At 52.1% G+C, this 13,847-nt stretch overlaps 1 protein-coding gene across 1 annotated transcript; it reads left to right on the plus strand.

Annotated features, from left to right (window-relative positions):
- The first annotated feature begins 1,353 nt into the window (after positions 1–1,353).
- Igfbp4 (insulin like growth factor binding protein 4) lies at positions 1,354–13,494 on the plus strand. The gene is made up of 4 exons (XM_031352691.1): positions 1,354–1,951; positions 8,534–8,679; positions 9,448–9,582; positions 12,209–13,494. Exons 1-4 carry the CDS (start codon positions 1,603–1,605, stop codon positions 12,341–12,343), a joined length of 765 nt encoding a protein of 254 aa, XP_031208551.1. The 5' UTR covers positions 1,354–1,602; the 3' UTR covers positions 12,344–13,494.
- Positions 13,495–13,847: the final 353 nt, after the last annotated feature.

Below are 13,847 nucleotides of genomic sequence, written 5' to 3' on the forward strand. Positions count from 1 at the left end.
TCCTCCTGCAGTCTTAGAGGTTGCCAGTAGGTGCCGTCAGTTCGCAACTTTTTGGTCTGTCCTCCAGGTCCGGGTCTTCGTGCCTTTCTCCCTCCAACCGCGCCAACAGTCTGCGTTACAGAAAGTGGGAGGTGGCCTAACTCCCCGGAGGCAGAAAGACCCCGACTCAGGGACAAAGAACCGGAAGAGGTCTAAGAAATCTTTAGGTTGGTTGCTCCTCGGATGTTTTAGCCCAACCGCTCCGGACCCCATTCACCCGCAAGATCCTTCGGACCTCCGACTGTGCACACTGAAGCGAACTCCTTGGTTGGGGAGGATGAGGAGGCTAGGGAGAAACGAAAAGGAAGGTGGTAGGAGATGGGTCTCTCCTCCAAACGCAATTCTAGATCAATTCCCGTTTCCAACAGAATTGCTGCGAGGGGAAGGGATATGTTTATCAATAGAGGTGTCACCCAGGGGCAAAGTGGCGTCGGGAAAATTAAAAGAAGGCCTCCTTTTCTGGAAATCTTTGACTGCCATCTACTGGGAAGCCGTTACAGTAACTATGCAAATACACAATGAGTACAAGGAGTGGTGCCCCCTGGAGTTGTTCGACTCACATCTTGTACAAAGCCAGTGGCAGTCTCCTTCCAGAATCTAAGCAGGGCGGTAGAGGGAAAAACCTCTAGGAAGGAGGAAGAGGCTTGGTACTTTGTCCTGGAGTTCTGGAAGCAGAGAGCAGTGAGGCCCAAATAGAACCTGGGGCGGGGTCACGAGGCAGAGGTTCAGGGGCAAGTGAGAAGACCGCCTATTAGCACCTTGAGGCCAGAGCTCCCTCCTGGACCCCTTGTAGAGTCCTTGGTCGCCTTGCCCCACTTCAGCCAAGGCGATCTAGAGGTTCAGACTGGACGTACTCGAGGAGTAGGGGGGTGGGGGGTGGGTGGCCGAGGTCTCTGGCCGGGGATGGGGACTGAACGAGAGGATCTTGAGTCCGCTATGAGGCCATGTTCTCAGCGGCAGCACGAGGATCTCCTAGGCGTCTGGAAGGAATCCTTCGAGGGAGGGGACCAAGCAACATCCCCTTCGTCTCCCCTCGCCCTGCTTCCTCTCCAGGGTCCAGCTCAGGAAGGAGGCTCTCTGCGCGCGGGCCACCGCTTCCAAACTGCGTCGCTTTCTTCGGCGGGGCAAAGGACTTTCAGATGTTGTAGCGGTGGCGGCGACTCAGGCCAGCGCCCCCTCCCCCTAACGGCCTCTCCTCCCGCTCCATTGCTCCAGTTCCCCCTCGCCCTCCCCTGCTCTCCCACCTCGGGGACGGCGCTGGGGGTGTGGCCAGGGGGCCGGTATAAAGTCCCGGGAGCCGGTTCCGGGCAGCCGCTCAGCCCCCTGCCCCCCGCCGCCTGCTGGGCCGGCCGAGGATGCAGCGCAGCGCCTCGGTGGCCAGGCTCGCTCCGCTCCAGCGTGCTTGCTAACTTCCCCGGCTCCGTCCCTGCCTGCCGGGGCCACCCCGTGTCCCTGCGCCCTCCGGGTCTGGTTCTCTAAAGCTCTCTGGGCGCTGCCTCCGGGTCCCTCGCAGCCCGCTCGCGAGCCCGCGCTCCCCTCCTGCGCCCCACCCTCGCCCTCACCATGCTGCCCTTCGGCCTCGTGGCCGCCCTGCTGCTGGTCGCAGGGCCTCGGCCGAGCCTGGGAGACGAAGCTATCCACTGCCCCCCTTGCTCCGAGGAGAAGCTGGCGCGCTGCCGCCCCCCTGTGGGTTGCGAGGAGCTGGTGCGGGAGCCTGGCTGCGGTTGTTGCGCCACTTGCGCCCTGGGCTTGGGGATGCCCTGCGGGGTGTACACCCCACGCTGTGGCTCAGGCATGCGCTGCTACCCGCCCCGGGGGGTGGAGAAGCCCCTGCGCACATTGATGCACGGGCAAGGCGTGTGCACGCAGCTGTCGGAGATCGAAGCCATCCAGGAAAGCCTGCAAACCTCTGGTAAGGTACACCCACCTTCCCTCTGCCACATTTCCCAAACATCCTCCTTCCTGCAACTTAGTTCCCATTCTGGCTGGTCTGGAAGGCCTGTCAATGGCCCCTGTGAGTTGAAGAGAAGGGAGGTACGTGGCAGAGCCTGATAGAAACAGCCAAGAAAGCTGGCACTTAATCCCAGCACCTACCCCACCACTTCATCTCAAACCTCCCAAGTACTTCTTTGGGAAGAGGGGCCTTGGCCTCAGTGGTAAGCCTGGCTCCTGAGGCGATTCTGGTAAGTTAAATGACCTGATTCAGTTACAGACCATCTAGAGTTAGAAGACTGTGATAAGGGTAGTGCGCACGCGCCTGAGTGTGTGTGTGTGTGTGTGTGTGTGTGTGCGCGCGTGCGTGCGTGCGCGCGGATGTGTGCGTGCATGTGCGTGCGTGCGTGTGTGTGTGTGTGTGTGTGTGTGTGTGTGTGTGTGTGTGTGTGTACCGTTCCTTTCTGTTCCTGATCCAGAGCCTGGTCCACACCCAGTTTCAGGTGGAAGCCAGAGGTGTGAGGAGCCAGGGCCTAGGCCTTTCACTCATCACTCCGTGATGAAGTGGGACACACAAATCAGAAGGACCTCATGATAAAGAACATGAGACTTGGACTTCCCCCAAAGGCTCAGAAAGCAGGGGAAGAGAAGGCAGGGGGCTCTTTCTGCCAGGTTGGCACATCCAGGTTTCTTGTGCCTTCCTTCTGGCAGGTGCCATCTGAGATGGCTGGAGGGGAAGTACTGGTTGCCAATGCAGAGTTGCAGACCCCTTGGGTATATGGGACTGAGAGGAAGGAGGGCTAGACAGATGGCTCTTGTATTTACTCCTTCTCCTTTGTCCACTTGTCGGTGGGCCTTTCTCTGCTTCATCTTAGAACCTTTCTTTTGTCCTTCTGTTATTTCCTGCTGTGTCTCTCAACTTCCAGTTTCACCAAACAGCCCCGAGTTCTCTTTTTCTCAGTCTTCTGAGCCTGACTAGTTTCCTTCTCTTGCTGTCTCAGTTTGCTTTTCTGCAGTCCTTCCACTTCCATCTAGGACATTGTCACTCTTTTGATGTCTCTGACAGTGCCTCCTTGTGCATGTCCTCTGCTCTTTGCACCTTCTACCTCTCTGTCTCCCTGACTCTGGTTATTGTCCCTTCTCTGACAGCCAGGCTCTCTGAACCACCGCGGAGCTTCTCTCTTTCCTCCATTGAATTGAATCCTCCATTGTTGCAGTCCGGATGCTGGGACTTCAGCCCCGAGCTTCCTGCTCTGGGTCCCAGACCACTCTACTTCCTCAATCCTCGGCAGCGTGTTAGTCTGAGGAAAGCAGGATGCAGGGAAAACAGGAAGGAGGTGGACCCCAGGGGTGCCTCTCTGCCCTTCCTGCTCCTGGGGCAAGGAGAGATGGGTCAGCAAAAAATATTCTGGGAGAAATGCCAGACTGGCAACCAGCATTGCTGGAGGAGGAGGAGGGTCCCGGGGGAGTGATTCCTTGATCTTGGGGCAGTGAGACCCAGAGAGAGGGTTGCATTTTTAGGGTGCCCACTTTGAGTCTTCGCTCTCTCCCAGCTGTTGGGCATCTAGCCCCAGGTGAAGATGGCTAATAGTCTTCCTCTCTCCCCAACATGAGCCCAAGCCAGAAGAGCTCTACAAGAGCCTCCTCTTCGTGCTGCATAGGAGCATCCCTACTGTGTGGAGGAGAATCAGATCTCCAGGATCCAGAAGGCCTGGCACAGTTTCTAATTGCTTGGTGGATGTGAGGCTAGTCAGCTTCAAGAGGTGTCTAGGAATAGGGTGCCAATACATTTGTCTTGGAATTCAGATCTCAAGACACTAATTCCCCTCCCACTTCTTGACCTTGTCCTCTACGAACAGAGTGGACACAAGTATCTGAAGAGAGAAAATTTGGTAACAGGAGGGTAGACCTTAGCCGCTTGATTGGCAAGCTATGGCCCATGTTTTCTAGTCATCAGGAGTACTTCCTTGTCATGGCCTGGCACCTTTGCATCGTGGCCGGAGTACCTAAAGAGCTAGCTGTACCACAGCCTTGCGGGACCTCTGGTGAATTACCGAGGGGGGCTCAGCCCACACCTTATACTGTCAGTGGGCTATTGTCCCTTTTAGGTCTTCAGGTTTGGAACCCATGTCCTGGGAATGAAGGGCATTATTTTCTTTAATAATAAATAATAAAAGGCATATAAGTCTACTCTTTGTGTTCTTTGCTCTTGGGGATGAGCTTCAGCTGATCCTTTAAGTGAGTTGCCCTTTGGCACAGCTCTCTACTTTTTTCCTGCGGGCAGGGCTATCCTGTCCCTTTCTAGCCTGCCTTGCTTTCTCTCCCTCTCTGACAGGTTGGCGATCAGTACTACCAAGGCCACCAAAGGCAGGGGTGGGCGTATGCATCAGAAGTCTGCAATTTCACATCGTGGTACTGACTGACCCTCGACTTTTGAAATCCGAGAGGGTGTTCGATGGGGAGGGTCAAGCTTGGGACAGGGAGTTCCAAGCCAGGCTCCAGGTCCCTCCGGGACAGGGTTAAGGAACAGGCAGGCTGGGTTAATTTTTAGTCAACATAGCAAATATTGTCCCTGCTTCAGTACTGGGAATCTAGTCATGGAAACTGGGCTTTCCCAGACATTCTGTGTTTTAGGGGAGAGGGGAGGAAGAACATGGCTGCCTAGAATTTTTCTTTAATATTGACATAGCCTAAACTATTGGTGCTTCAAGTGGCCAAAGACATATCTCCCTTCCTCTTCTCCACTCAGGATACTTCAGTTTCCTCCTCTGTCAAGTGGCATAGTTTTTTTGTTTGTTTGTTTTGTTTTGTTTTGTTTTTTTATTTTACGTATTTATGTATGTATGTATGTATTTATTTACTTACTATTTTATTTTTCAAGACAGGGTTTCTCTGTATATCCCTGACTGTCCTGGAACTCACTCTGTAGACCAGGCTGGCCTCGAACTCAAAAATCTGTCTGCCTCTGCCTCCCAAGTGTTGGGATTAAAGGCGTGCACCGCCACTGCCTGGCAGATGTCATATTGTTTTGAGGTGTTTGACATAGAGTATGAGGTCCATAGATGGGAGTGACAGTGAGGATGGAGATGAAGGAGCTGAGGCGGGGACTTTGGAGACCATAGGGTAAGGGAGCAAAGTTGGGGAGAGCCACAGGAAAGGAGAGGGGTTCTTTAGCTTTGCAGGATCTCTTGTCTCATTAGAAGCCAGCAGCGGGGGAACAAGAGTGAGGGGCACCCCTTGAGCAAAATCTCAAAGAAACAGCCTGATATCTGTCCTGTATTCTCCAGCTAGGGTCTTGGAGATGGAGGAAGGGAGAGTTGGTTTGTTGTTGTTGTTGTTGTTGTTGTTGTTGTTGTTGTTTTGGGGGGGGCAGTTAGGTGACCCTCTGGGGCATGGCTGACACTTCTGAGTCTGGCTGGCAGGACCCACTCAGTTCTTAGCCTGGGAGTCTTACAGGGGTCAGCGGCTGGTCTTGAAGGGAAATCATGGTAGTGAAATTAGGCAGTGGGAACTTTGCCTCTACTAGGGCCAGAGCTGTACACAGCTTCTCCCCGGGGGCTCCTTGTCCTGCTCTGCAGTGGCACGAAGAGCAAGACTTCTGCCATGGCTGGATGGCAGTCTGCCCAGCTCAAGGCAGAAACTAGATGAGGAGACCTGCTTCACATTGGCAACTCCACCTTCTAGGCAAGCTTCTTGGAGACCTAACAAGAGGGAGAGGGTGAGGGGTCTGCTCCTTCCCCCAAACCCCCAGCTCCTGCTCAGGGTCCTTGGGACTTTGGAAGAGCCCATTAGAAGTTGTTTTTGAGAGGCTCAGTGTTACACCCCTCCCCCACCGAAGCTCAGTACGTAGAGGTGCACTCCAGGATGAGTCCTCGGGTAAGCATGAATGGATGGGGGAGAAGTTACAGATTAAATGGAGTGTCAACAAACCATGGTGAGAGAGACCTGGGTGTTAGGGTGTCCTGGATTGGTCTGTGTTTCTGACCAGGGCAGGGTCAGAGTACAGGAGGAGGTGTAGACTCGCACACCTGGATGAGCGTGTGTCTGGACATGTGATTGTTCGTAAACATTTGTGATTCTGCGTTGGGTGGGTGGATACGGACGTAGTCTAGTTTATGACCCTAGGCAAATAAGAAGCTATTCTTACAAGGTGATTCTTCCTAAATGTAGATTCAAACCAGGGTTCTCTGGGTTGACCACGCACACTTAGAGGCCAGGTGGCAGGCTGCTGCTGCAGCTGTGCCCGGTTAAGGTAGTCTTCGATCTGGGGCCATTTAATTCTGACATCAGCGTAAGCTATGTTTCTGGGCTTGCTCTGTGGCCTACGTAGTTCTGGGTTTCAATAAGCTACTCAGTTGTCCTCGTTAATGGTGAGCATCTTAAATACCCATGGATAAGCCCCCAGGGACTCCTGTTGTTGGCTTTTAGTCACACAGAAATGCCACATTGGGAAGCCGTGTTGTAGTCAAGTCTCTGGGCCATATTTGTCTGTGCTTTCCAGGGCTCATTGTATCATACTTCTGAGACTGTAGTGCATGTGTGTGTGGGGGGGGGAGGGGTGCTCTCTATCTCTTGAGGCAACCCTTTTCTTTAAAAAAAACTCCTAAAACTAAACTAAAAAATAATTTGAGAGCTAGGAGCCAGATGTGGTGGCACCTACCTATAATCCAATACTTCGGTGGCAAAGCTAGGAGGAGGGGGGATTAAAGGCCAGTCTCTGCTACATAGAAAGTTCGAGGCCAGCCTGGCCTATGTGAGACTCTGTCTCAAAACAAAAGAAAAAAGGAGATTTTAAGGCTGGAATAGTAGCTTAGGGGTAGAGTGTTTGCCTAGCCTCAAAATCTTTACTGCCAAAACCACTTCATGTTTACTGAGAAGCACCCAAGACTGGCAATGCCATTCTGGCTGAAAAGACAGCAAATCAGTGAGAAGAAACTGATCGGAATGGTGTATCTAGAGTCAATCCTCAGATGAGTTATGTGAATCCCAGTGATCTCTTCCATCCAACCTAGCTAACTCTCCCAAGCTTGATGAGGCTCTGGGACCTCCTTGGGACTCTCCGTTCATTACTTAAACAGAGGGATGGTGGTATCTGTCTGCTCCGTGTATTTCTGTTCTTTAACTCGATACTAGCGCTTCATGCAAGGCACAATTTATCCATAGTGAGTCAGTTTTACTTCAGTATGGAACTTAACGGAATTTGTTTGTTTGCTTTTGCTTTGTTGTGTTTTGTTTTTGTTTTTGTTTTTTGTTTTTTGGGGTTTTTTTTTTTTTGATGGTTTAGATCTCTTCTTGCCCTGGTATCCCTTCGTTTATGTGCCTTTCTTCCTTTGTCCCCCAAACTAGAAGAATAAAACAAAAACCAACTCCCCAGCTTTGGCTAGGCAGAGAAATACCATTTGACCCAGAGGCAGCTCTGGGACTGTTGCCATGTATGGAGGAACCTGCTAAATCCTCAGGAAAAAAAAAAAGTCCTGACGCAAACCAGATGTAACCTTCTGTCCGCCTGCCAACATCTGGAATGCTGGCAGGGCCTCTGCACTTGGGCCCGCATTGAGCTGCCAAGTCTGAGTATTTCAGAGGTGGCTCTGATGTGCTGAGAAGCCTTCCAGCCTCGCTCTCCAGCTCAGCCTTGCGTTCTGGCCCTGGCAGGCAAGAGTGAGCAGCAGGTCACAATGCAGGGCCTTCTGGATGGGGCGGCTCACATAGAGCCTTCAGGAGGGGGCCATGCAGACGGGCCTACCCTCCTAATTGGCATCTCTAGATAGCCCATTGCCTGCTTCTGATTGACTCACATGGATATTGAATGGGGGCTCAAGTTTAAGGTTGTGAGACTTAAAAGGAAGAGGATTGAGAAATGTGTATGGCTGTTTTCTTTGTTCTGGGGCTACACAGGGTCTTGGTTTCTCTCTCTGTGTCTCTGTCTCTGTCTCTCTGTCTCTGTCTCTCTCTGTCTCTCTGCCTGTCTCTCTCTCTCTCTCTCTCTCTCTCTCTTTCTCTCTCTCTCTCTGTCTCTCTCTCATGTAGACGCGCGCACACACTCACAGACTCAGACAGCAGGAGAACCTTTGGGGCCAGACTCCTTGCTCATGGAAAATATGATTTTAGCCCTAGGGATCCCCGGCAGGCTCAGCCAGATGCTGAAAGAGCAGAGAAGGAGACAGGAAGAGTGAGCAGATGGGAGAGGGGGATGGTGGGAAGAGTTGAACAGAGAGGGAGAAGATCCAATAGTCCCCCACTCCCATTGCTTGCCTCAGACCTCCCTGCTGGGCCCAAGAGACCCCCCTGCCATCTGGGCAGCTGCAGCTAGTAGTGATTCATCATGGTGACCTGGGTGGGGAGAGGAACAAGCCAAGAACTTCAAGAGGAATATGCTCCCAAAGAGATTCAGAGGAGTGGGGTGGAGATGAGGGGTGCTCATATTCCTTCTTTCTTGCCTCGAGACACAGCCATGCAGTGGAGACTCCCGGTGGAGGAGGGCGCTGGGGGTGCTGGGCGGCGCTGGAGGTGTATAAGCCTCTGTTCTAATGCTAACCTCTGCTTTTCTTGGATGGCCCCACAGACAAGGATGAGAGCGAACACCCCAACAACAGCTTCAACCCCTGCAGTGCCCATGATCACAGGTGCCTGCAGAAGCATATGGCCAAAATGAGAGACCGGAGCAAGATGAAGGTCGTGGGGACACCTCGGGAGGAACCCCGTCCTGTGGTGAGCACCTCCAACCCACAGATGTGCATGCTTATAGATACGCCACAACAACTAGACCTGGGTTGTGTTCACCCAGCAAACACTGATGCTCCCTGTGTGTAACATGACCTCCTTGGTACCCGCGGGGAGAATCCTCATTTCTCTCTGTGATTTCTTTTTCTGCTTTGCACGTGAATATTGGCACAGCAAGTTGACTGGTAAAGCAGGGACCAAGCTTCCTAGTGTTTCTTGGTCCTTTTTGTTGTTTGTTTGTTTGGTTTGGTTTTTTCGAGACAGGGTTTCTCTGTGTAGCCCTGGCTGTCCTGGAACTTGCTCTATAGACCAGGCTGGCCTTGAATTCAGAGATTGGATTGCCTCTGCCTCCTTAGTGCTGGGATTAAAGGCATATACCACCCCAGCCTGTTTTGTTTTGTTTAATGGTTATTTATTGTAAGACAGGGTTTCCCTTTGCAGCCCATGCTGGCCTAGAACTTCCTAAATATACCAGGCTAGCCTTGAACTTGCAACAACTTTCCTGCTTCTGCTTCCAGAGGGCAGGCATAGCAGATATGTGCCCCAACCTCCTGCTTCTTTAGGAGCGCTTAGTATCAAAACCTTCTCCTTGATGTCCACTGTTGGTGACTGAGTCTGAGTTTCTGGTTTCGCTTCTTGAGCTCTTACCTAGCACCCAGGCCTTGACCCTTTTTGTTCAGGACCATTTAGCTCAGAGCCCCAGCTTGATCTTCCTGCCTTTCTCATCTGCTGAGCAGTGTGCTCTTCTGTCTCCAGCCCCAGGGTTCCTGCCAGAGTGAGCTGCACCGGGCCCTGGAGCGGCTGGCCGCCTCACAGAGCCGTACCCACGAAGACCTCTTCATCATCCCCATCCCGAACTGTGACCGAAACGGCAACTTCCACCCCAAACAGGTGGGTCTCCCTTCCTGCTGCTCAGCCCTGGCCTCAACCTGGGGAACTCCTAGCTTTCTTCGGGATGCTCCCAAAGGAAGGGAAGCTCTCCAAATCTGACCCAACCATGTGGGTCTCCCTAAGCTCTGTTCTACTGTCAACGTGGTCTGTCCACCTCGTTCCTTTTGGAGATGAGAGACAGATTCAGAAAGGACCCTGGCCAGCCTACGCCACAGAGTGAGTTCTCAGCAGAACTTGATTTCCTTCCAGGGCCCCTTTGCAACTTCTCAGGATGCCTTCCATCGATGGCGTAGACCCGGCCCCCTGTGCTTCCCCTCCTCTTCCTCCTTTCCTCAAAGTAGTGCTCCCTGTCTCTGGGTTGAGGGATTCCAGGTTCTGAGATGTCAAGGAGAAAACAGCTCATCCTTCTGCAGCTGAGCTCAGACTCCCCAGGTGCAGGAAGGAAGGAGGTAGAGGCGGGCCTGGTGGCCCGAGACTGTCATGCGGAAAGCGGGGTCAGGAGAGAAGGCAGCGGGTAGCACCTCACACACACTCACCGATTCAGACCGTCCAGCATGCTGGCTGGCAGGTACAGCAGGAGCAGCCCGCCTGTTCCATCTCATCTTTGGCCCATAAGGAGGGCAGCAGATCCAGGCAGGGTACTGGAGTTGGAGTGCCTCGCGCTGACTGTGGCCTGGGGAGCCGTGTCCTGCTTCTCTCGGTTAGGAGAGAGAGCATAGACAGGAATGTTGTCCTCGCGCTACGGACACATCCTCATAGTGAGCGGCCACCTAAGCAGCAGAGGCCTCATCAGGATGGCACAACTGTCCTCGGTCTGTATGGGGCAAGCTGAAGGTGTGGAGTTGTGTGCAATGAGTGAAGAAGGGTCAGAGGAAGCTCCTTGGAACCAGCGCCTGGCCTCTCTTCAGCCTTCATCCCGACACAAATTTCATGTCTCAATTCTTTGTTTTTTGTTTTTTCGTTTTGGATTTTTGAGACAGGGTTTCTCTGTGTATCCCTGGCTGTCCTGGAACTCATGCTGTAGACCAGGCTGGCCTCGAACTCAGAAATCCACCTGCCTCTGCCTCCCAAGTGCTAGGATTAAAGGCGTGCACCACCACTGCCCAGCTCCATGTCTCAATTCTTAATACCCCTCACCCTTAATGAAACAAACAAAACCAAAGACCCAAGCTGACCGTTGATTTTGTGGAAACAAGAGGAGAAGGTGCAGAATGATTGTGTCCCGCACCTACATTGCAGCCTATTTCATTACTCATGCTGTAATGGAGTGTATTTGATGCAGTTGATTATTGACTAAAGCCCAACATTTATACCAGGATTCATTTTCCCTGTTATATAATGCTACATGTATTTTTTTACCCTTAACTTTTTTTTAAAGATTTATTTTATGTGTACACTATAGCTGTAGAGATGGCCGCGAGCTATCATGTGGCTGCTGGGAACTGAACTCCCTGCTCTCTCTGACCATGCCCCCCCCTCCCCTCCCCTCCGGCATAATGCACTGTAGCTGTCTTCAGACGCACCAGGAGAGGGCATCAGATCTCATTACAGGTGGTTGTGAGCCACCATGTGGATGCTGGGATCCGAACTCAGGACCTTCTGAAGAGCAGTCAGTGCTCTTACCCGCTGAGCCATCTCGCCAGCCCTACCCCTAACTTTTATTGCAACAAAAACTATGGCCCTTGCTGGCCAGGTGTGGTGGTATACCCAGCACATGTGAGGCAGAGGCAGGTGGATCTTTGTGAATCTGAGACCAGCCTGGTCTACAAAGCAAGTCTGGGACAGCCAGGACTACACAGAGAAACCTTGCCTGGAAAAGTCAAAACCCAAACCAAACAGAGACTATGTGACCCGTGACTCTATCTCAAAACAAATTCTGAGTCTGGAGCCAACCTTCCTTCTGATGTTGAGTCTGACTTTGAAATATACTTTTGTGGCCTGGCCATGTCCGCCCCCCGCCCCCCGGTCTAATTCTGACCTCAATTCTTCTGACCTTGACTTCCCTCTTTTTTCTGATTTAAGCTTCTTGCAGCAATCCTCCTGCCTCTGCTTCCTAAGTCCCAGGGTTACAGGCATTGTGTCACCACATCTGATCCAACTGCTTCTGATATAGGTGTTCAATGTCATCTGGTTCCTGTTTTTTTGTTTGTTTGTTTGTTTATTTGTTTTCAAGACAGGGTTTCTCTGTATAGCCCTGGCTGGCCTCGAACTTAGAAATCTGCCTGCATCTGCCTCCTAAGTGCCTGGTTCTTGTTTTAACCATATCCCTAACCCATCTTCATCCGTGGTCCTGATGCTGCCTCTGCTCTCAGCTGTAATCCCTTGCTTCAAGTCCCAGCTCAGTCACAACAAGCTGAAACATCTCCAATGAACGCAGCCTTTTACAATCATCTATGCCTTTCAGTTTGAGCCTTCTCAAGTCCTGCCTCTGGAAACTGTAGGTCTCTCCTTGAACAAGTCTCCCCACTACAGTGAGCTCCAAGAACTGGTGCTTAAAAAGAGCCCTTGCCTTCAGATATCATCTTGAAGGAGCCACTGTCTGACCTGGGGCCTAGGCTGGAGGTGGTGTGGACTGCCTGGGCTCTTTGTCTGCCTGAGACCTGACCTCATACCCTTGTTTTGGCAGTGTCACCCTGCCCTGGATGGACAACGTGGCAAGTGCTGGTGTGTGGACCGGAAGACAGGGGTGAAGCTTCCGGGGGGCTTGGAACCCAAGGGGGAGCTGGATTGCCATCAGCTGGCTGACAACTTCCAAGAGTGAGGCCTGCCAGCAGGTGGGGGGAGTCAGTGCCCCCTACTAGGCCCTTATGCTCTGGGGGCTGTAGAGTTGACCTGGCATGGAGTCTTTCTTGGTCTGAGTCCTGGCTCTCTGCCTCTGGCCCTGCCCAAAGTTTCCCTTGATGTGTATGTGTCTGTGTGTGTGTTTGTGTGTGTATGTGTGTGTGTTTGTATGTGTTTATGGGATGTGCTCCACAGGGTAAGCTCAGCCTTCGAGTGCCCACAATGGGCTTAGATAGCCCAAGAGGTCTGAGTGTAGCAACAGGAAGTCCCAGTGTGTTTTCAGATCAATCTTGAATTCATTCATTCATTCATTCATTCATTCATTTGCCATCTGAAAATGTGTATTGATGACACACTATGTGCCAGCTTTAGTTTTCAGCTCCGGGGAAGCTTCATTCTGACTTCCTCCGATTGTGGCATGCGAGGTGTTCCCAACTAGAGACCTGTGGGAGAAAAGAAACCTCATTCTTGGAATCAGAGAGAAAGAAACTTGTGAACATTGAACACCCTCCCTCTCTCAAGCTGGCCAGAGCGTGGGAAGGTGTGGAGTAGAGGCTCAAGGCTCATGAGACCCACCTCCGCTCTGTGCTGCGTAGATCTCTTTCCTCAGGGCCTCCAGAGCACAAACTTGAGGAAGAGGGCCCATCTTTGGGTCTGGGTATTCAGTCATCTGATAATACCTTGCAGATGGATCTCCGTTGTGGGAGAGGAATGGGGTGAGGAAGGCCTGAAGGACTGTGGGGAGGGAGGTGGGCTCATCACCTTTGAGCAGACAGGAGAGAGGAAAGAATGTAAGATTGGATTGTTTGTGTCTGAGGGAGACAGAGACTCATGTGCTGGGGATGGCCCTATTCTGGTCCCTTCTTGTGGTTACTGGTCATGAAGTCACCAGGATGACCCTATCTTTCCAGTTGCCCACAACCTGTGGCTCTGCCTCTGCTCCCTTATTTCCCTTCCGTTAAACCTTCTGTCCCACCCTCTCTACCCAGCCTGGGCATTTTCTGGCTTGCCTGGATAGATTTAGAGACCCGCTTGTTGGTTATAATATCTTTTCGTTCTTTCTTCTTCTTCTTCTTCTTCTTCTTTTTTTTTTTTTTAAAAACAAAACAGAACAAAACCAAAAAGTGTTCAGATCATTGTGTTTGGTTGATTTATTTGTGGTTAGAGACGGGAATGAATCGGGGGTGGTGGGGGGGAGTGGAGGGAAGTGGGACTTTTCTGCTTGGTGAGGGACTGCTGCAAACCAAAAGCCCTGCCCCTGAGGTCTCTCCCCAGGCACCCCCAGCCTGCAGCCCCATCGTCCCAGTGGAGTGGGGTTTTGGAGGCCAAGGAAGCCTCATCCGGTGTAGTTGGCTTCTGAAGCAGGGACTCGGTGGTGGAGCTAGTCCTAGCTGGAGGACGTAACCTGGAGTCTGCACAGGATGAGTTCACAGCTCACTTTAGTTTATAGATGGGGATGGAGAGGGCACTCAGTACCTGGGGGG

The sequence above is a fragment of the Mastomys coucha genome, unplaced genomic scaffold (assembly GCF_008632895.1).
Source record: "Mastomys coucha isolate ucsf_1 unplaced genomic scaffold, UCSF_Mcou_1 pScaffold5, whole genome shotgun sequence".
Classification (NCBI taxonomy): Eukaryota; Metazoa; Chordata; class Mammalia; order Rodentia; family Muridae; genus Mastomys; species Mastomys coucha.

What these genes read in the sequence shown, in the direction of transcription:
- Igfbp4 (XM_031352691.1), top strand. Translation starts at nt 1,603, where the DNA reads ATGCTGCCCTTCGGCCTCGTGGCCGCCCTGCTGCTGGTCGCAGGGCCT. An exon ending in GGAAAGCCTGCAAACCTCTG is followed by an intron (nt 1,952 to 8,533) that starts GTAAGGTACACC and finishes ATGGCCCCACAG; the next exon opens with ACAAGGATGAGAGCGAACAC. An exon ending in GCAACTTCCACCCCAAACAG is followed by an intron (nt 9,583 to 12,208) that starts GTGGGTCTCCCT and finishes TTGTTTTGGCAG; the next exon opens with TGTCACCCTGCCCTGGATGG.